This window comes from Haliotis cracherodii, unplaced genomic scaffold, assembly GCF_022045235.1.
Source record: "Haliotis cracherodii isolate W230 unplaced genomic scaffold, xgHalCrac1.p SCAF_9, whole genome shotgun sequence".
In the NCBI taxonomy this organism is placed as follows: domain Eukaryota; kingdom Metazoa; phylum Mollusca; class Gastropoda; order Lepetellida; family Haliotidae; genus Haliotis; species Haliotis cracherodii.
Genome location: NW_027266343.1, coordinates 9,061,710 through 9,083,058, shown reverse-complemented (window position 1 = coordinate 9,083,058; position 21,349 = coordinate 9,061,710). Strand labels below are relative to the sequence as shown.

At 39.8% G+C, this 21,349-nt stretch overlaps 1 protein-coding gene across 1 annotated transcript; it reads right to left on the bottom strand.

The window, feature by feature from the left end:
- Window positions 1-1,178, bottom strand: LOC139451696 (uncharacterized). Its single transcript, XM_071233015.1, has 2 exons — window positions 628-1,178; window positions 1-211 (listed from the first exon to the last, which is right to left on the bottom strand). The coding sequence occupies exons 1-2, from the start codon at window positions 1,176-1,178 to the stop codon at window positions 1-3; spliced, it is 762 nt and encodes a 253-aa protein (XP_071089116.1).
- Window positions 1,179-21,349: the final 20,171 nt, after the last annotated feature.

Here is a 21,349-nt window from a genome sequence, read left to right as displayed (position 1 = left end):
TCATGGTGGCTCAATTGGAGATCGCTCGCGTGAATGTGCGGAGGAACTACTCCTCCGCCTGTCTTGTGAGGACAGAGTAACCTCCATGTCTAGAGGCCCTAAGGAGGTCTGTAAAGGAACCTCTAAAGGTGAAGGGACGATAGGTGGCTGTGTTATGATCAATTCCTTCATCTCTTTTGTTTTTGACTGATTAACTGGTTCTTTCACAGACCTTTGAGATTGTGTTTCAGAAGTCTGAGAACCTGAACTTAATTGACTGATGGCAGGAATAGGTTTATTAATTGGAATAGTAGCAACAGGTTGTTCTAATTTGACCCATGTCAAGTCAGTCTGACACGAAATAGATCTTTCAATAGTTTTTTGGCATCCAGGTAGGGTATGCTCCTTTCACATTTCAGTTTCATTATTTTAGATTCAATCTGTCACACAGGGCAAGATTTAGATGAAGCAACATGTGGGCCAGAACAGTTAGCACATTTCAAATCATTTTCGAAGTCAGTGCTCTCATGGTTGGCACCGCAACGATGACATACCACAGAGTTATGACGGGATTTAGAGTTATGACGGTATTTGGAGCCATGACCGAAACGTTGACACTTGTAGCATCAAAGCGGATTTGGGACATACACATCCACTCCGATGTGGAAATAACCAGCTTTAATTGACTGGGGAAGGAATGTACCGGGAAACGTCATGAGATACGTATTTGTTTTTGTGATGACACCGTCCTCCTTGAACGTGAAACGTTTAACTGCATTAACAGCCTGGTCTTCCAACTCTGTAGCGATTTCTTCTTCAGACATGTCGGACAGACAACGAGCCCTGTCATGAACAATGCCTCGACAAGAGTTTAATGTTCTGTGCACAGACACAGCAACCTCAATATTGGCAAATGTAGAGATAGATAAAACTTTGAGAGATTGCTGTCTCCTTGCACACTCCACCAGAAGCGACCAACTACGGAGACGTGTGGCGTTCTTGACCTCACCACAAATCCTGGACACAGCCTTAGAAACAGCAAAAGGATTCAATTTGATGGGTAAGTTATCAGCAGCCTCAATCACCAGGAATCTAGCCCAGGAATCAATATTTTGAGAAAGATTTCCACTTGTAATTTCAAATCCTCCAGACGTCTCTTTTTTTTCATTTCGAGATGAACCAGATTGTTGTTGAGCCATGATAAAAAGAAATGATTCGGCACCCCTGTTCCCCACCCGCCATCGAGTGTCAACAAGGACAATGTTATATTGCACCGGATATCCAGGATGCAAACACCAGGGATACAGGGATACAGGGATGTTATACTCCAGGGAAGATGACACGAACAGCCGTATTTGTTTACCAACTCAATGCCAGACTGGTTCGGCCCATGAAAAGAAATTTAAAACGTACATTATTCGGAGGTCAAAATCACCAGATTGACCATGAGCCACCGCCTTCTGGCATAGGACTTTAGGCAATATTTAGATTTGAATTAGTTGGTTTATCTTATTACATCATCAAAAAGTGTTTCAAATGATATAACTAATATGACAGTTTTCCATGCACAGGGCATGGCGTGACCAGCCGATTGATAGAATCGGGCCAATTCTACCACCCGTCTAGGTGAAGTAAGGGTCAAAGTGGTGTGTTAGGCGAAAGGAACACCGGTTCCTGGCTCCAATGCCCTCAACCACCAGACTCCCGTCCTCCACCGACACAGGGGCGCAACCCACGGCAAACGGGTTGCCCAATTTTGTACCCTCATACAACAAGCAATGGGGAGCTGTGGACACATTCTACCCCGGGTCAACACGGGGGTAGAGCTTTTAGCGTTACCCAGCACTCACCACGGGGAGGTTGCTCTTCACGAGTTCCTTATAAACCATGAATATCGCCGGTAAGAGTGAATTTTTTAGATGTGTAAATAATAACGGATTTAATTAATAATAAGCAATAATATTAACCGGAAATGACATGCCCCTTATTACTTTGCTTTAAACGAGTGTCGCCACGATTGGAACGACAAGAATACTCAATCAGCATCTGGACGTGGCACGATTGGTTGGTTGGTTGGTTGTTTGTTTAACGCCGCGCTCAGCAATATTCCAGCTATATGACGGCGATCTGTAAATAATCGAGTCTGGACCAGACAATCCAGTGATTGATATCATGAGCATCGATCCACGCAATTGGGATCGATGACATGCATCAACAAAGTAAGCGAGCCTGACCAACCGATCCCGTTAGTCACCTTTTACGGCAAGCATGGGTTGCTGAAGATCTATTCTACCCCGGAATCTTCACGTTCGGATGTGGCAAGAAGTAGAGTGAGTGAGTGAGTGAGGTTTTACGCCGCTTTTAGCAATATTCCAGCAATATTCCAGCAATATCACGGCGGGGGACATCAGAAATGGGCTTCGCACATTGTACCCATGTCGGGAATCGAACCCGGGTCTTTGGCGTGACGAGCGAACGCTTTAACCACTAGGCTACCCGACCGCCCCTGCAAGAAGTTTCTAACAACTTATCGACAGATACCCTGTAAGTATTGCATTGAAATTGTCGGACTTAATACTTTATTAGTTACATAAAACATTAGTTTAGATGAATAATACAGATGTTCTTCATGTACTGTTATGTCTTTTTTCGGAATAGAACAGTTACGACATTTAGGTCCCAAATGTTTGCAGTGAGCATGTGAAATAAACTAGTTTGAATTGACACTAAGTGTTATTAAACCTTTCATGTTATTATAGAATATTAAATGGAAAAACTTCGCTTCGGTTTGAGGTTTATTTTACCAAATTCAAAATGTTATAATAACTGCTCCCGCGCGTATAGTAACTATTAATAACTTTTTCAGGAATTTCCCCTATTAGCATTGTAAGTAATATTTGTAGTATCAATTATGCACGGAATATATTAAGTTGTCACTCGTACTTTGGCGACATATACCTCAAATATCATACTGATTTTACTTGTATTACTGTATGTAATTGCAATGTGAAATGGTATTATTACAAGATTAGGCAAAAATAGATTCAGTTAGTAATATAATTATTGAAATATGCCAAAGTAAAGTTTGGCACCAAGCATAATGGTTACAAGAAACCAATAACAAGAACAACATATTGCAATGAATCGATGTAAATATTATATATATTGTACACTAATACTTGGGTTATGCAAGAGTACTTTAGACGTTGTTTTGTTGTGAATGGGCATTGTTTTCAATCCATTACATATGGGCATCTTCAAAAACTCATAGAATGTATTGAAAAAAAACCGGTAAGGTGTTAGCCCGCACACTAACATCTGTGCTGCTAACACTTAAACCAAATTAGTCTGGTGTTTTACCTCCAGTGACAAACATAAAGAGCAAGATTAAATCTTTAAACCATCATCCCAAAGCAGTAGAATGGTTCTCTGAAGGTCAAGATCCTGACATCATCGGCAATGCCTTTGCTGGCCAAGACATTGCATTTTCACATCTACATAAATTACAGAAGATGACAAGTACAATTTTAACCAATGAAATGGCCATTGAACTGCGTTATCATGCACCCAAAGGATCACTCAAATATGAAACAGTAACACAATATATAAATCTTTTTAGATCCGAGGGAAATGAAATCACTTCACAGCTTTGTTTATATCACCTCAATAGTGTTCACAAAATTCAAACTGAAAAAATTAGAAATCATAAAACAGATACTGACAGTTTCAAAAATCTTCCTTTTGCATCATCGCCTGCCCCTTCTTTTTCAAAATGTCTTCTTCATCGCAACAACTTGAAATACAAAATGAATGTCTCATCCTTGAAACTGAAAAAATAAAAAAAGAATACAAGGAATTTCAGCTCAACTTAGATTTTATTTCATTGACTGCCACAGAAATTCTTGAAGAAAACAGCTAGCAAATATTAACAATATCAAATCTGGAAAACAACATTTTACAACTTGAAAAGGAATATTCTTGTTGTCCAAAAAAAAAATGATTCCCTAAATACAAGGCTTTATACAAATGAGAAACAAATCAAATCCTTAAATCCAAAAAATGTAAAGCGTACTCTTAAAAGGAAGGATTCAACAATCACACAGATGCTTTTAGAAATAAGAAAAAGTATTTCTGAAAAAACAACAACTTGACAACGGCTCTTGTCCATAAAGACGAAACTATTATTTCATTGACAAAACAAGAGGTGGAAACTGCTGATCTAAATAAAAAAAGTAAAGAAACTTGAACACCATTGGTCGGTTAAAAATGAAAAGACCTTACTTCTTCGCGCTCAAGTTCAATCAGTAGCTCAAACCAATCAGGTCATGGTTTGTTTGTTTGTTTGTTTGTTTGTTGTTTTACGACAAGCATAGTCACCTTTTACGGCAAGCATGGGTTGCTGAAGACCTATTCTACCCGAAATCTTCACGGGTCCAATCAGGTCAAAGAATTTAAAATTAAAGAACAAGACAAAACCATTACTCAACTGATGAATGAAGTTCACAGTGCCTTAAAGGAAACCTACAATCTGAGCTTCATCAATGATGGCATCTACAGTGATAATTTAAGAGCAGTTATCATGCACATTGGAGCAAACAGTGTCAGTTCACACCACATGGCTGATACAATTAAAACCGTACTTGACGGCCTGGTCAATATTGACACCCCAAAACTACCTTGTCATGCAACAATTAGCAATATTCTTAAAGAAGCCAACCTTGTTGGATAATTGCAAGCTGCTGACGTACTGATGAATCATTCAAACAGCTGTTTGCATGTTGATGGCACGGGTGATCACCTGCGTCATTTCTATGGGTATCAAGTGTCCACTTCATCACTGCCCAGTATGGCCATGTGTATGGTTGAAACTGAATGTAGTGACACAACAACCCAATTGAACCAGCTCTCAACGCTTTTGGAGGATTTGTCAAAACTTCTTCCATCAAATAATAATGACCCTAAAGAATTATATGAGCAAATGTTTCTCAACTTTAAAAATCTCATGACAGATCAACATATTGTTAACAAAGTTTTTAAAAAGAAATTAAACAGACCATCTTGTCAAAATCAGAAAATAGCTGAATTGCAATGACCGATACTGAAAAAGCTCAAACTGTCAATGTCAATCAATGATTTTGTCACTTACATGTTCTTTTAGGCCCTGTCGACTCAGCATCTCTTTCAATTTCCCAATATGAAAAGGATTCTTGCTACTGATGGAAATCTGAACACTTTAAAAAGATCTTTTAGCCTGAACAAAAAAACCCCGAAAATAGCCGTGCTGAGGAAGTCATACGATCAATATCATCCCTCATCCACATCAAAGGCCATCCTGCTGCTGGACTCTGCAGATTTCATTTCTTATATGAAAACATACAACTCGTCGATCCATTTTAAACAATTTCAGCATAATCGTTTTAACATCACTTTCCATAATGCCACAGCAACAATCCACCAACTTACGCAGTTCCTGGCCAATATTACTCATGAAAATCTCCTCATCAAAGCTGTCAAAGAAGATCTGTCCAATGACATCCTCCTTGCTGAAGTCCATGCTCTTGCCTTCTTTAATGAATATTTATCAAACCCATTTTACAATCTTATTTGAAGTCAGAACACAGCAAATCATATCCTTGATCTGAATCCCCATTTTCTTTAAATGCAGCAAAACTTGCAGCAAATTTCAGAAAATTCATCACAAATCTTACAACCTGATTTCATCATGTGGCCATATTTTCAGAAACAAAATCCCTCTTTTCTTTCAGTATCCCATATAGATCACACTTTAGAATGTCTTGGACTCATTTGGACATATGCTCTAATTGATTTCACTCGTCTTGTTGCCAATCAGTTGCCATCAGGATGTCATGCAGATGATACTCTTCAACTCTTAACGGAAACAATCCCATATAGATCTCACTTTAGAATGTCTTGGACTCATTTGGACATATGCTCTAATTGATTTCACTCGTCTTGTTGCCAATCAGTTGCCATCAGGATGTCATGCAGATGATACTCTTCAACTCTTAACGGAGTCATCATCTGTACCAAAATCAAACAGTAATGGAGAAAGCCAATTTGCTCTACTCAAACATCTCAGGCGTTTCAAGCCAAATGCCAGCACTTCCCACCTGGAAGCCAACATCCTCTGGGCATACAACAAACCATACGCTTGGCTGCAGTGTCTGTCTCCTGAAGATCGTCACCTCAAGCTGGAACAAGCCCGCCTGCAAATGAAGGATTTTCAACTCGTCTGGCAGCAACGTCGTGAGAACCTTCATAAGCAGGGGTTACAACGTCTTCAGGAAAAGAAACAAGCTGAGACCAATCGAGAACACCGCAATGCAGTCAAGCATTTGGAAGCAACGCAGTGTGTGGCCACCCAAGGAGAACAAAAAGTAGCAAGTAGCCCTTCTCTCTTCACAAATAATCTTCTATCGTGATGTCGTCAAGCCCAAACGAGTTCCACGAAAAACTTACTTCCTCTCTGAAAAAAGGATTCATTTTGATTCTGTTGCTCTGAAAAATAAACTAAAACACATTTTACAAGTCCATTCTGAAAATGTCCATTCTCTACCATCATCATCATCATCTACTGTTGTGTCACCACATACACGTCAAAAGAAAGTTCATGTCACAAAGTGGTCCATTCTGTTGTATGCAAGTGATTGTGTTTTATTAATCATGCAATAATAATATCCTCATTTATGTTCATGCAGTGCTAAAAACACCAATTTCTTAATATTTCAGATACCACCATATGCTTTAACATACTAGTTTTGTACAAGGTGAGTGTAATTAATTATATTTGTGTATAATCCATATTGTTATGAAATAATAATAGCATTGATGAATCTAAGATAACAGCATACTGGAGGGTTAATAGTCTGTATTATTTTTACAGATCCTGTGCCTTCACATGATATTATTTTAAAAGATTAAGGTACATGTAAATACCATTATAGGAGAATTAGTCCAATAATTATATCTTTATGTGATTAGAAACTATTTTTATAAATTCATGTTAAGAACCATGAGTTTTTTCCCAAGTGATTCCACTGACATCATCAGATATTTTGGCTCCAATCCAGTCCGGCCACCCCCGCAGGAATTGTGTCACCACTTTCCGTTATTGCTGTCTGACGGCAAGGGTTTCCGGTTGGAGAGGGTCCAGGATCCTGATGGTGTTCCAGTGGAATACCTGTGTAAGGCTGGTGACAGGACAGAGGCATTGTTTCAGCTTCTAAAAAGGGAGCTACCACTGCTCATACAAAAGCATGGAAAGAATGCCGCTGTATATGTATAGAGTGGTACTTGTGATATCATCACTAAAAAGATTGGACGTACCCAAATGATAGGTATACGTACTCCAGGCACCTCATCTCAAAAGTCAAAAGTACTTTCCAGGACATGAGGAGAAATGCCTTTAGCCAGGGCTGCCACATAAAATTTATTGGTGTACCATACTATTCTGTCATGGAGTACAATGGGTACAAAGGGTGTTCCATGCCAGGTAGTTATAAAGTTCATGGTCGTAAGGGTATAAAACAGGTAAACTCAATTAATGAGGGGATCACATTGCTTAATACGCAATTCAACAAAAATTCTTTGAAGTTTAACGTTGACTTGCTAAAAAACCAGAGGTGCCCGTCGGCATAGAAGGGTCAGTCAACGTTTGACTGGGTCACATGGTCGACAGAAGATCATGTGGCACCTTCTGTATGATGGGTTGCATCCAGGTGGGCTCCTGTCACACCAGTGGCTGAGGCGGCTTCACTCGGATGTAATCGAGGAGTGCTACAGAGACCCACAGCGCTTGGTCATCAGTGTAGATCCTCAGGACGAGGTGAGGTGAGGTGAAATTGGGTTTAACGTCGCGTCCAAGATTATTGCACTTATATAGCGACGTGCATGCACGTGTGTGTGTGGCTGCTTGTACTAGTCCGGACTGATGCCGATTTATAGTGCTAGCCCACTGAGATACATGCCACAGTTTAACATGAATACCCCACTCAGACACAGTATACTGACTCCGAGCCTACCAGTCCTTGTTTTAGCTCCTTAATGCCGAGCGCCAGACAGGGTAACAACAAGTACCATCTTTTAACGTCTTTTGGTATGACGCGGCCGTGGATCGAACCCCGGACCTTCCGCTCTCTGGGCGGATGCTCTACCTCTGGACTACGGAGGCGGTTCCTCAGGACGAGACACTGTTATGAGTACAGTTATCATCCTCATTGTGACTTTATACCTCCCATTTACACCTACACTTGTGTCCTGGAACAACTACATACATAAATATAAATCTGTCCTGCTCACCATCATGACTTTAAAACTATACTAGGGATGTTTGGTTGTTAATGTTTTTAGATTTTTTTTCTTTGGGTGTGTTTGGGGGAATTTAAATTAAGTAGGTAAGGTGTTCTTATTTTTACTTCAACCTAATTGTCAATTACCACTTTTCCTGGTGCCATCTTATAGTTTGAATTATATGCTGGACTCCTGTGATAAGGGTGTTCAAAGCGAACCCCGATCACTATATCATTAGGCCTATTGAATACCCTGAAACTTGCTCATCTTCAATATGTCAACACTTCTCTGGATTCTCAATATGTGTGGAACTCCTTTGGACTGATGTGAGAAGGGTGTTCAAAGCAAACCCCGATCACTACATCATTTTTCTCTATCACCTCGATCTAGTTCATCTTTAACCCCATTGTAAATAGAATGTATATTAGGAATGTTTGTCACTGGAGTTATATGGAGTCACTGGATGTGTATAAAACCTGTATATAATTGTTTCATGGAGGATAAATACTTACTTCCTTTCATGGAATGTGTAATAATTGTCACCAATGATATCATTACGCAGAAACAATGTGAAGTGAAAGGTATCAACTGCACAGATATATCAAGTTACGTCTTTGGTATATGGGTCTTCAATTTAACAGGTCACCTACAGTTATAGGTGTGGTATGTAAAAGTAAATATAGAGATTATATATATCCGTAACTGAGGAAAAATGAAATTATATTCTTTGGACTAAAGTATGTAAAACACTATTTAGTTTTGATCAGGATCTGTACTTGGGGACTGGTTATATCCCACCAGAAGGGACCCGTGAAGATTCCGGGGTAGAATAGGTCTTCAGCAACCCATACTTGCCGTAAAAGGTGACTATGCTTGTCGTAAAAGGCGACTAACGGGATCGGGTGGTCAGGCTCGCTGACTTGGTTGATGCAATCACTGGATTGTCTGGTCCAGACTCGATTATTTACATGCATCAACCAAGTCAGCGAGCCTGACCAGCCGATCCCGTTAGTCGCCTTTTACGACAAGCATAGTCACCTTTTACGGCAAGTATGGGTTGCTGAAGACCTATTCTACCCCGGCGTATTCTGGGGGCTTAAACTTATTGAAATCTGTAAAAAATTAAACACGTTAATAGTAATGACAGGCTAGGAAAATGATAGGTAAAACAACATGAATAGATAAAAGTGTTATATCAACTATGTTATGTATCGCAAATGTGCCTTCCGCTCTCTTCTGCTTTTAATATAATTGACTACTCACACGTGCACTGCCCACTCACCTTTATATTACACTTAGCGCAGTCAAACATTCTTTAAGTAATCCATGTAAAGGCCTACCATGCATCCATACAAATACCGCTAGCAAACCTAAGCATTACAAACTTGATAAATCGGATATATACATGAAGAATATAAATGTTGAACAGATAAATAAACTGATGAAGACTGTGCACGAAACGCGGACAGGTCGGACACCCGTCGAGTGTGAACAGACTCGGGAATGAAATCGCGCACGTGCATGTTAATGCTGCACGAGCAACATTCGGAGTCAGAGAAAACAGTGTTAAATTCAGACAACGCGAAAAAGATAAGCCTTGGTTCAGAATAGAATGCAGACGATCCCGTAAGAAATTTAATAAAGCAAAACGGCGTCTTAAAAAATCGAAAACAGTATTTAATGTTTAAAGTATTTTAAATTGTCATATCACCAAGAAGCAAAGGCTTACAAGAAATGTATGGATAAGAATATACGTAAATATAAAGACAATTTAAATAAGACTTTTGACAAAACCTTCACCACTCGCCTGAAGAATTTTGGCAGATCCTAACAGGATGTAAGAAAGAACCAAAGCTCCTGATATAAATTCCTTCTATAATATTTACAAAAACTTGTCGAGAATGATCATGTAATAGATAGCATTGGAGTACTTGCCTCACTATATTCGGAATTGTTCAGTCTTGTACTCTCATGTGGTGTAATCACTGAAACGTGGCTCTCGGGAATTATAAAACATTTCTTCAAAAATAAAGGCGACCCATCTGATCCAAACTCGTATAGACCTATTACGATATTAAGCAGTTTCGGAAAACTATTCACCAGTATACTAAACGAACGACTGACAAAATCTCTAGATGCCAATGATATCCTAACTCTAGCACAGTCGGAATTTAGGAAACAATTTCAAACTGCTGATAATATATTCGTTATCCATTCGTTGATGCATATTTTGAAACTGTCAAATAAAACCAACTTTATTGTGCGTGCATATATTTTACAAAAGCATTTGATACTGTCTGAAGAGTAGGACTGTGGTCTAAAATGCAAAACAGTGGATTTTAGGGCCGATTTCTAACTTTAGTTAAAAATATGTACAGTAATATTAAATCAATGATACAATGAAATAATGCAGAATCGGAGTACTTCCCTTGTCAATCAGGTGTTAGACGGGGCGAAAATCTATCACCACTACTGTTTTCAATATTTATAAATGATCTTGAACCGTATCTAACAAAACATGGATGCCATGGAATCTCATTTGATTGTACAGCAGGGAACCCCTCAAACTTAAAGTATTTAAGGCACTCGTGAAGAGCAACCTCCTCGTGGTGAGTGCTGGGTAGCGCTAATAGCTCTTCCCCCGTGTGGAACCGGGGTAGAATATTTCCACAGCACCCCATTGCTGGTCGTAAGAGGCGACCAAAGTGGGCAGCCCGTTTGCCGTGGGTTGCGTCCCTGTGTCGGCGGAGGAAGGGAGTCTGGTAGTTGAGGGCACTGGTTCCTGGAACTGTGTTCCTTTGCCCAACACACTACTTTGACCCTTACTTCGCCTAGACGGGTGGTAAGATGGGCCCGGTCTTATCAATCGGCTGGTCATGCCAGGCCCTGTGCGTATTATTGTATATGCACACCTGTGTTGTGTTATCATGTATATTTTGGTCTTGGCCAAACATACTTTGTATGAATTACCAATTTTGGATGGACTTAATTGCCTAGAGTCTTACGCCAGAAGGCGGTGGCTCATGGGCCAATCTGGTAATGTTGACCGCTGAATTCTGTATGTCTCTAAATTATTGTTATTTGCAGAACCAGCTTGGCAATCAATTTAGTAGACAAATATAGCTGTTCATGTCATATTTGCTGGAGTATAACACCCCTGTAGCCCTGGTGTTTGCATTTTGGATATCCAATGCAATAAGACACCGTCCTTGTTGACACTCGGTGGTGGGTGGGGAGCAGGGGTGCAGAACGACTTCCTTTCATTATGTCAAAAAAACACTCTGGTTCGAAAAGGAAACATCTAGATGCTAGCTCATCTGATGATGAAACTGATCTGCAATTAGATTCCTGGGCTCGGTTCATTGTAATCGAGGCTTCTGATCATCAGCCTTTGAAATTGAACCCATTTGCTATTTCTAAGGCCATCAATGGTTGTTGTGGTACGGTTGACAATGTTACCCGCCTCCGTAATGGCTCCATACTTGTGGAATGTGCCAGGAAACAGCAATCTCTAAACCTTTTGTCCATCAGCCAGTTTGCAAATGTAGAGGTTGCTGTTTCAGCACATAGAACATTGAACTCGTGTCGAGGCATCGTGAGAGACAGAGCCCGATGTTTAGCGGACATGAGTGAAGATGAGATTGTGACCGAACTAACCAAACAAGGTGTTACAGCTGTCAAGCGTTTCACCAGAAAACAAGATAATAACATCATCAAGACAAACACCTATCTTTTTACTTTTTCCCTTTCAACTATTCCTAAATCTATCAAAGCTGGGTACTTTAATATCGGAGTGGAAGTTTATGTTCCAAACCCACTCCGATGTTATAAATGTCAACATTTTGGACATGGTGCCAAGACCTGTACTCTCAGAACTGTCTGTGTGCGCTGCAGTGGCTCTCATGAGAGCACTGAGTGCACTGATGCCATTAAGTGTGCAAATTGCGATGGGGACCACTTGGCCTCATCCAAACATTGTCCACACTTTCTCCTTCAATCTCAAATTCTAAAAATTAAACACACCAACAATATCTCTTTTTATGATGCTAAGAAGCTAGTTCAGTCACAATCTCCGAATAACTCAACAAAATCATACTCAGCAGCAGCAACTGTCACTCCTGTTGTCAAGGCTACCACAGTATCTGTAGGATGCCAAACAACCATCTCTTGGGTTGGTACTCAGCAGATGCTACAGGACAATACTGCTCAAACATCTTCAAGTGCACCAACACGAGCAACATCAGCTTCACAGACGGAGCTAGTGGAATCCAGAAGAACAGAACCAAAATCATCTACAATTATTGAAGACTTACCTTTAACTAAAACTGAAAAAAAGAAACTGAAAAAAACGGCCAGGGCCCTCCAACACTTGGAGGTGCCTTCTTCTGAGCCTACACCTGTTAAGGTTCAAAATCAATTTGAACCTTTGGCGATGGAGGTCACTCCTTCTCCAACAGGTCATGGGAGTGGACCTCCCTCCCGCTCCAGAACCCCAGTAGAACCACCATGACCTGTTCTAACCCGATAATACAATGGAATTGCAGAGGACTAAAAAACAATTTTAATGATTTGCAGCTATTAACACAAGATTTCAAGCCATCAGCCTTTTGTTTGCAGGAAACGTACCTTAAAACTACTGATCAACTAACCATTAGACACTACGACTCCTATCATTTCTTTTCACCTCCAGGGGTTAAAGCCACTGGAGGTTCTTCAATCTTGGTGAGGCAGGGTGTTATTCATAGCCCTGTTCCTCTCATTACCCCTCTACAAGCTACCGCAGTTCGTATAGCTATGCACATTGTTTTTACTCTGTGCTCTCTTTACATTCCTCCATCTACATCTCTTCAGCAAACCGATCTTCAAGCTCTCTATGACCAGCTTCCTAAGCCCTGTATTATCATGGGCGATATGAACGGTCATAATCCACTTTGGTGTAGTGATCGTACAAGCAGTAAAGGCAAGCTCTTAGAAGATTTTATTTCCAACAATAATCTATGCCTTTTTAACGATAATTCCAACACATATTTACACCCTGGTACAGGCACATACTCTTCTTTGGATTTGTCTATTACCGATTCAAACCTGCTGAATGAATTTTAGTGGTTGGTCCACGATGACCTCTGTGGAAGTGACCACTTTCCAACCATATTAAACCCTATTACCCCATCTGATGTTCCTCCATCATCTCGATGGAACTTTACAAAAGCCAACTGGCCTCTATATGACATTCTGTGTACAGAAAAACTAACACCTGATCATTTCACTGACGTTCCTGACCCAATACAATGTTTTTCTGATGAACTTTTCAATATAGCTGAAAAATGTGTTCCTCAGTCCTCTGGAATTCCCCACATACGTAAACCATGGTTTACCGATGACTGCAAGCAAGCTAGGAAGGCGAGGAAAAAGGCTGAGCGTTATTTCCGTCACCATCCTATGGTCCATAACTTAAACAAATTTAAAATATTAAATGCTAAGGCAAGGCGAACATTTAAACAAAGTAAACGCCAATCTTGGCGAAATTATGTGTCAAAAATAAATTCTCGGACGCCCATGTCCAAGGTATGGAACATGGTCCACAAAATCAAAGGTAAGGGCACTAAATCTAGTATTCACCATCTTAAAGATGGGGACCAACTTCTAACTCATAAATCAGATATTGCTAATAAACTTGGTGCAACTTTGGCAAAACACTCTTCCTCATCTAACTATGTACCTCAATTCCAAAAGTATCAAAAACCGCAAGAAAAGAAACCTATTAATTTTAATTCCGATAATGGGGAAGATTATAATGAACTATTCTCTATTCATGAACTCCACACTGCCCTTGGACAAGCTCATGATACTGCTACAGGAGCTGATAACATACATTATCAACTCCTGAAGCACTTACCCGAATCATCCTTAGAAACACTATTGAATATTTTTGATGTCATTTGGACCCCAAGGAAGTTCCCTCCTTCGTGGCGTGATGCTATTGTTGTCCCGATTCCCAAGCCCGGTCGAGATCACACTGATCCATCCAATTACCGACCAATATCATTGACAAGCTGCGTTTGCAAAACCATGGAACGCATGATAAACAATCGTCTGGTTTGGTACCTGGAATCCAATAATCTTATCACTAATATACAATGTGGTTTCCGGAAAAACAGAAGTACCATCGACCATTTGGTTCGCTTAGAATCATTTGTTAAAAATGCAATAATAAATAAACAACATGCAGTGTCTATCTTTTTCGATCTAGAAAAAGCATATGACACTACATGGAAACATGGTATTTTAAAAGATTTACATGATTTTGGATTACGAGGCCGTTTGCCTCAATTTATATCTGAATTTTTAACTGACAGGCAATTTCAAGTCCGCGTGGGCTCTACCCTGTCTGATCATTATCATCAGGATCAGGGTGTCCCACAGGGCAGTATTTTGTCTGTTACACTATTTAGTATTAAGATAAATAGTCTCTCTAAGGTTTTAAATGACTCCATTGATGGATCTTTATTCGTGGATGATTTTAACATATCATGTCGTGGTAAAAACATGCATACTATCGAAAGACAATTACAATTATGTCTCAATAAGATAAATAAATGGTGTTTAGAAAATGGTTTTAAATTTTCAAAATCCAAAACAAATTGTATCCACTTTTGTAGGAAATACAAACCCCATAAAGACCCTGATTTAATTTTAGATAGCACTCCGATTAAAGTAGTAAAAGAGGCTAAGTTCTTGGGTCTTATTTTTGACCACCATTTAACGTTTTTACCTCACATAAAATATTTGAAAAATAAATGCCTGAAGGCCCTTGATCTCCTAAAAGTTGTTTCAAATTCCAAGTGGGGAGGGGATCAGAAAACCCTCCTTCAACTGTACAGAGCACTTATTCGCTCTAAACTTGATTATGGCTCCATCATCTATGGTGGAGCCTGCAAAAGTAATCTTAAACTTTTGGACTCTATCCACCATCAAGGTCTGAGACTCTGTCTTGGATCTTTCCGAACTTCTCCTATTGACAGTCTGTACGTTGAGGCTGATGAACCATCCCTCAAACAACGCCGAATTAAATTATCCTTACAATATGTCACTAAATTACGCTCTAATAACTCGAATCCTGCATATGACTGTGTTTTTAACCCCCTTTATGAAAATCTCTATAATAAAAAATCATCGGTTCTCCCCCCACTTGGAATAAGACTTCAATCTGATATTTCTGCCGCTAAAATTAATCTTGATGCTATAGCCCCCACGCAGCTTTTGTCTTCTCCACCTTGGCAGTTAGTAAAGCCAGAGGTGGATCTGTCATTAACTAAATTAAAGAAATCGGAAACAAATCCACTTATATATCAACAAAAATATAATGAATTAAGAAACACATATAATACTTACAAATCTATATTTACTGATGGATCCAAGGATAGTGGCGCTGTTGCTAGCGCCACTGTCATTGGATCCAGGACTATCTCCTCCAGATTACTCGATACTAGTTCTATTTTCACAGCTGAGGCCAATGCCATTTTAACAGCTTTACAGTATATCAGTAAACAGTCAAAATATCAGAAGTTTATCCTATTTTCCGATTCTCTTTCTTGCTTGCAGGCTATCCATAACATCTCATGTCAACATCCACTTTTAATCAAAATTATTGAATTATTTAATGAACTTGCTACTGGCCAATACGACATCGTCTTTTGTTGGTTGCCCAGTCATGTGGGCATCAAAGGCAACTCAATGGCTGATGCTGCTGCAAAAGCAGCACTCAACAAATCTGTGACACCACTTCTTATCCCATACACTGATTTTAAACCTGTAATCAGATCTTATATTTGTGATCTGATGCAAAAGAAGTGGGACTCCCAAGTAGGTATCAATAAATTACATGAAATTAAACCAAATATTGGTTACACCTACTTGGGCTGTCAGTCCAGATTTGAAGAGGTCATTATGCGACGATGTCGTATTGGCCATAGCAGGTATACACACGAATATCTTTTAAAAGGTGAGGATCCTCCATTTTGTATCCCTTGTGATGAGAGAATCACCGTCAAGCATGTCCTGCTTGACTGTGTTGATTTTTCCATCACAAGGGACAATTATTTCAAGGTTTCATCTATGAAGGATCTTTTTAAGGTAAGTTCTCATTTAATTATTGCTTTTTTAAAAGAAATAGAATTGATTGATAAATTTTGATATGTATTGTATAAAGTATGTGCTTTTAATTTGGTAAAATGATTATATAACTGTGATTGTTAGTGGCTGTACCTTCAAAGGGGGTTGAAGTAGCGTAAAATAATTGTCCCCCTGAGAGGGTACATAAGTCCTATTTCATTCAAAGTATTTTTCATTTTCCATGTTTTTAATCGTAGAATTCTTGTTGTTTTTAACTGATTTGGCTTAAACTTGCTGACAATCACCAGTAGCCAGAGCGATGGTGTAAATCCTGCTGGGTTACCATGTAGGTAGCAGAAGTATCGTAAGTCCCCATGGTACCTAGTATGGTGACCTACCTTTGGCTATTGGTGATCTATAGCCCATTTTTATTGTGTATTGTTATGAATTGTTACAAATTTTATTCTGTTATGCTAGTTTTACAATCTACATCTGTGATGGTCTAGTGTTTTTACTGTCCTTTGTCGACAGATTTTAATGTCTCTTATGTATTATTACTGTCCAACTTGATTTAGTCACGATATGGCTGAAATATTGCCGATGTGACTATAAATCTTAACTAACTAACTAACTAAAGTATTTAAACGGATGATTTCCTTCTGGCATAAATTAATGAATTATAACGGACCCACAAAGTTATCTAATATTTTATATAATTATTTGATAAAAGACTATGATGCAAATGCAAAATCGTTTAAGTGGATAGCTGGAGTTAAAAAAACCACTATATTATGTCGGACTGTCAGAAGTATTCATAAATCTGTCTATTTGTTCTACTTCATGGCTGGTTTCAAAGGTCGAGAGAACTCTTAAAGACCAATTTATTCAACAGTGGCGAGAATCAAGTTCAAAAGGTTTATATTATCTACATTTAAAGAATTACGAAAATTTGAAAAATTTCTATTGCTTCCTAAAACTATCTACTTGCCAATTTTACAATTTCGCGGCCGATGGCGAGGGTTACTGAGAGAAGACCGTGTCTGCACACAATGCAATTCATCTGCTGTTGGAGACGAATTTCACTATCTTTTTAGGTGTGAATTATAAGCACTTCTCCAACAACGACTTCTTTACATCCTAAAGAATTGTTATATCTGGCCAAATATGTGTAAACTGCGTTTATCACCTAAAATATATCCACTTTGAAAAATCTGTCCAGATTCATTGTACATTTGAACACATTATTACGTTAAAGTGTCAAAGATTTTATTTTTTTTATATTTTTTTAAGTTTTTATTTTTTTTATTGAGGCTTGTTACCATCTTGATCTGCATTGTATATTAGTTAGTTCGGTGAAGCACATCTGTAGTGTATGCAGAATGATCCCAGTCGTCATGGACTTCAAACTCTGGTATCTGTATCAGTAGAAACATCTATCGAACGCCCTGCCAACCACATAAATCAACAACAAAAACGTCGAGATGAATTGATTAAGGAGTTCTGTGGTTGGCTAAAGTGGCGTACGCCATTGGTTCCTCAGAATTAGTTGATCATACTTTCAGCGTGACTGGCAACACGTTAAAGACACATAGCAGTATCACTGGGAACATCACAGAGACGAGGAGTCCTGAGCACGCAACATCACGACCCAACTCACACTACTAATACTGAGACCACAGTGTGTTGGTTCACTGTACAGCTTGTAGCATCTCCGGACACACAAGACAGCCGAGCCATGGATCCAACGATTGTTCCGATTCTTCTTGTGTTACTTCTTGGCGTTGTGGAAGGTGTGGGTTGAGCAACGTGCTACGCCATCGATATCGTCATCCTCACGGCTCGAACTATTTTACCTTGCAATAAGCATCGATAATAGGTGACCAATCCTCACAGTGCAGTCGAACACTGCTGTGTTACAGTTGAATGTACATAGTACGTAAATACTTTGAGTTATCCGAGGTCCGACACAACCGAAAATGCCGAATAAAAAAGGAATACTTCGAGACAACCGCAAGTTCGACACATCAACGTTTTATACAACGTTGTTTGACTGTATATTTAAGATTTGAACGTCATTTTGGATGGGTTCATTGAAGTGTAAACGATTTAAAAGCGCTGGTTAAAGTGTGTGAACCTCCGAGATTTTAAATCGTCCACACTTCAATGAACCCATCCAAACTGACGTTAAAATTCGTATAATTTCATACTTTGCAGTTTATTGGTCTCGCCGAATAATATCGTTTAACAATGTTTGCTTAAATTTGAAGTTCTCTGGAAGAACATTGCAACAATGTTATTTTGTCGGTATTTGCCGGCTCTCGGTCACATACGAATCATATTCAGTTGCTCAATGAAAAATAGTTCCATGAATATATACCACATAATCTGAGCGTGAGGATGAAATTTATACTTACTGCTGTTGAAAATGAAGTTTATGTAATAGGGAAAACATCTCGACACATGAACCTCCCACGGCACTAGCAAATTGTGAATATCCCTGAATTATGAATGTGTTGCTTGTGATTGGATAATCGCAAACCAATTCGGACGATGTGGAATGGACCAGTGGGGATCGAACGGAGTGCTCAGAAACTTGTGTGTTTTGTGTCAGAGTGTGTTATATTTGGAGTTTGTGATTTGTCGTGTGTGCTGTAATACTTTACTTGGCTGGTGTTTCTGGTCACCTGAGATGCACCTACTGTATGCCCTGATGCCATCTTCGTTGCTGTGCCCCGTCCTTCTTCACATGTCGCCGCTTCTCGTCCTAAAATGCACGAAGAAGATCGGCCAACTCAGAAACCGGAATAGTAATTCCGTCAACGGGTAGTTTCTCGTCCTCGGTAAAACAGGTAGGCAAGGTTTTTGTTTTTGTTTCTTTCCTTACCTTTTAATGTCCTATTTTTTTTAAACGCTAGATTAATTTTATTTGTCTTACCATTTAACATTTTAAGAGCCTATTAATTTAGTGTTTTTCATATTTTTCATATCTTGGAGGTTTATTTTCCGATACGGTAGTGAATCGGGTTTTAGTTTAGGATTGATCAGAGGCAGTCGCTTTGACCTGTGTCGACGGTCACATCTGAGCAGGATAGATCTAGTCTACAACATTGCTTTCATTCGCAATTGTCTTGAGGGTAGATTCTTGTCATTTTCGAAAAGAAAGCATCAAAGTCAATATCGCTCAATAAATCAATTTCGTTCACCTCAGTAATTTTAGAGAATTCATTTTCTTCACTTGCGTTATTAGTATTGATAGATAGCCATTTCATATCCAAATCACCGTAAGGACAATCCATTTTGATTCATGTAGCAGCTAGACGACATCAAACACCAGAACCAAAGCATTTATTTATGTATTTATAAGTCAGATGAAATGTTACAAGACCAGGCAAAAATACTAAAAATACTGAACTGACGGATATTGCGAACTGTATTTTGGGTCCCGTCCATTTGCCGTATATAGGCTGTATAGGTGCCTATAACGAACTACGGTTATAATGAACTATAATTTGTGGTCCCTTTTAGTTCGTTTTAACCGTAGTTTACTGTATATCATATCCATTGCTTTCCAATGAAATTGAAATACAGGTAATTGTGTTCTCCTTCCAGGTGGTAGAACTCATGACTTTACAGTGACCACGTATGGGCATCACCCGCCCCTCCCTGTCCAGGGCCCACTTGCACAAAGCGATCTTAGCGCTTAGATCATCGTAACGCCCATACTTTAACATAGGCTTACAATAGTCTTAGCGCTAAGATCGCTTTGTGGAACAGGGCCCTGCACAGGGCACTGTGTGTGCCCCCTACTCTGGCATACTTGGTCCGACCGAGACGGAACTCGTCACCTGTACCTCCTCTGTCCAGCACAGGGCACTGTGTGTGCCACCTACTCTGGCATACTTGGTCCGACCGAGACGGAACTCGTCAACCGTACCTCCTCTGTCCAGCACAGGGCACTGTGTGTGCCCCCTACTCTGGCATACTTGGTCCGACCGAGACGGAACTCGTCAACTGTACCTCCTCTGTCCAGCACAGGGCACTGTGTGTGCCACCTACTCTGGCATACTTGGTCCGACCGAGACGGAACTCGTCAACTGTACCTCCTCTGTGTGTAAGTGAGTTACAATTTGACGTTGAGTCGGCAGTATACCTACCAGGCATATATGTAAGAGTGGGAGGTATTTTACAGAAGAACATATAGCTACTTCAGAACTGAAGAATGGGGCGGTCGAGTAGCCTCGTGGTTAAAGCGTTCGCTCGTCACGCCGAAGACCCGGTTCGATTCCCGACATGGGTACAATGTGTGAAGCCCATTTCTGGTGTCCCCCGCCATGATATTGTTGGAATATTGCTCAAAGTGGCGTAAAATCCCACTTACTTACTTAATTACTTACTAAAAATGACAAAGTTGCCGAATGTCCATGGTAGAAGATTTCAAAGATGTGGGAATGTCATAGTTGATAAGGGTATATGGGGACGAAGTTGCAAGTATTTCAAAGAAGCGCGGATATTGAGTGAGTGAGTTGGGTTTAACGCCGCTTTTAACATTATTCCAGTTATATCACGGCGTGTCAGCTTAATGTGGGAGGCAAGCTCCGAAGTGATGCAGGTCTCAGACGTTTACCACTTCGGTGAAACCCACGAGCACGGTATGGTGCTGACAATCCTAGAAACATAATCAGGGTGAACCGGGATTCGAACCCACAATCATAGATTTCTGGCGTGTTCAGGGTACGCAACTCTGCACAGCGATTCGCGGCGCCTTAGACGACTGGGCCACCCGTGCTGTCAAAGTTACAAGTTACAATGGTATTTGTGGCGGAACAGTACTCCTTTAGACCAGGGTGTTATTAGACAAGAACAAAGTAATAATTGAAAACGTGTTGACAGTTTTAATACTATCAGCTAATTGTGTCAATAGACAAAATACAGGATCAAAAACCCAATT

Coding starts and splice junctions, on each gene's coding strand:
- LOC139451696 (XM_071233015.1), bottom strand. CDS start 1,178: ATGGCTCAACAACAATCTGGTTCATCTCGAAATGAAAAAAAAGAGACG. Junction 212..627: donor TTCCACATCGGAGTGGATGT/GTATGTCCCAAA, acceptor ACAATCTCAAAG/GTCTGTGAAAGAACCAGTTA.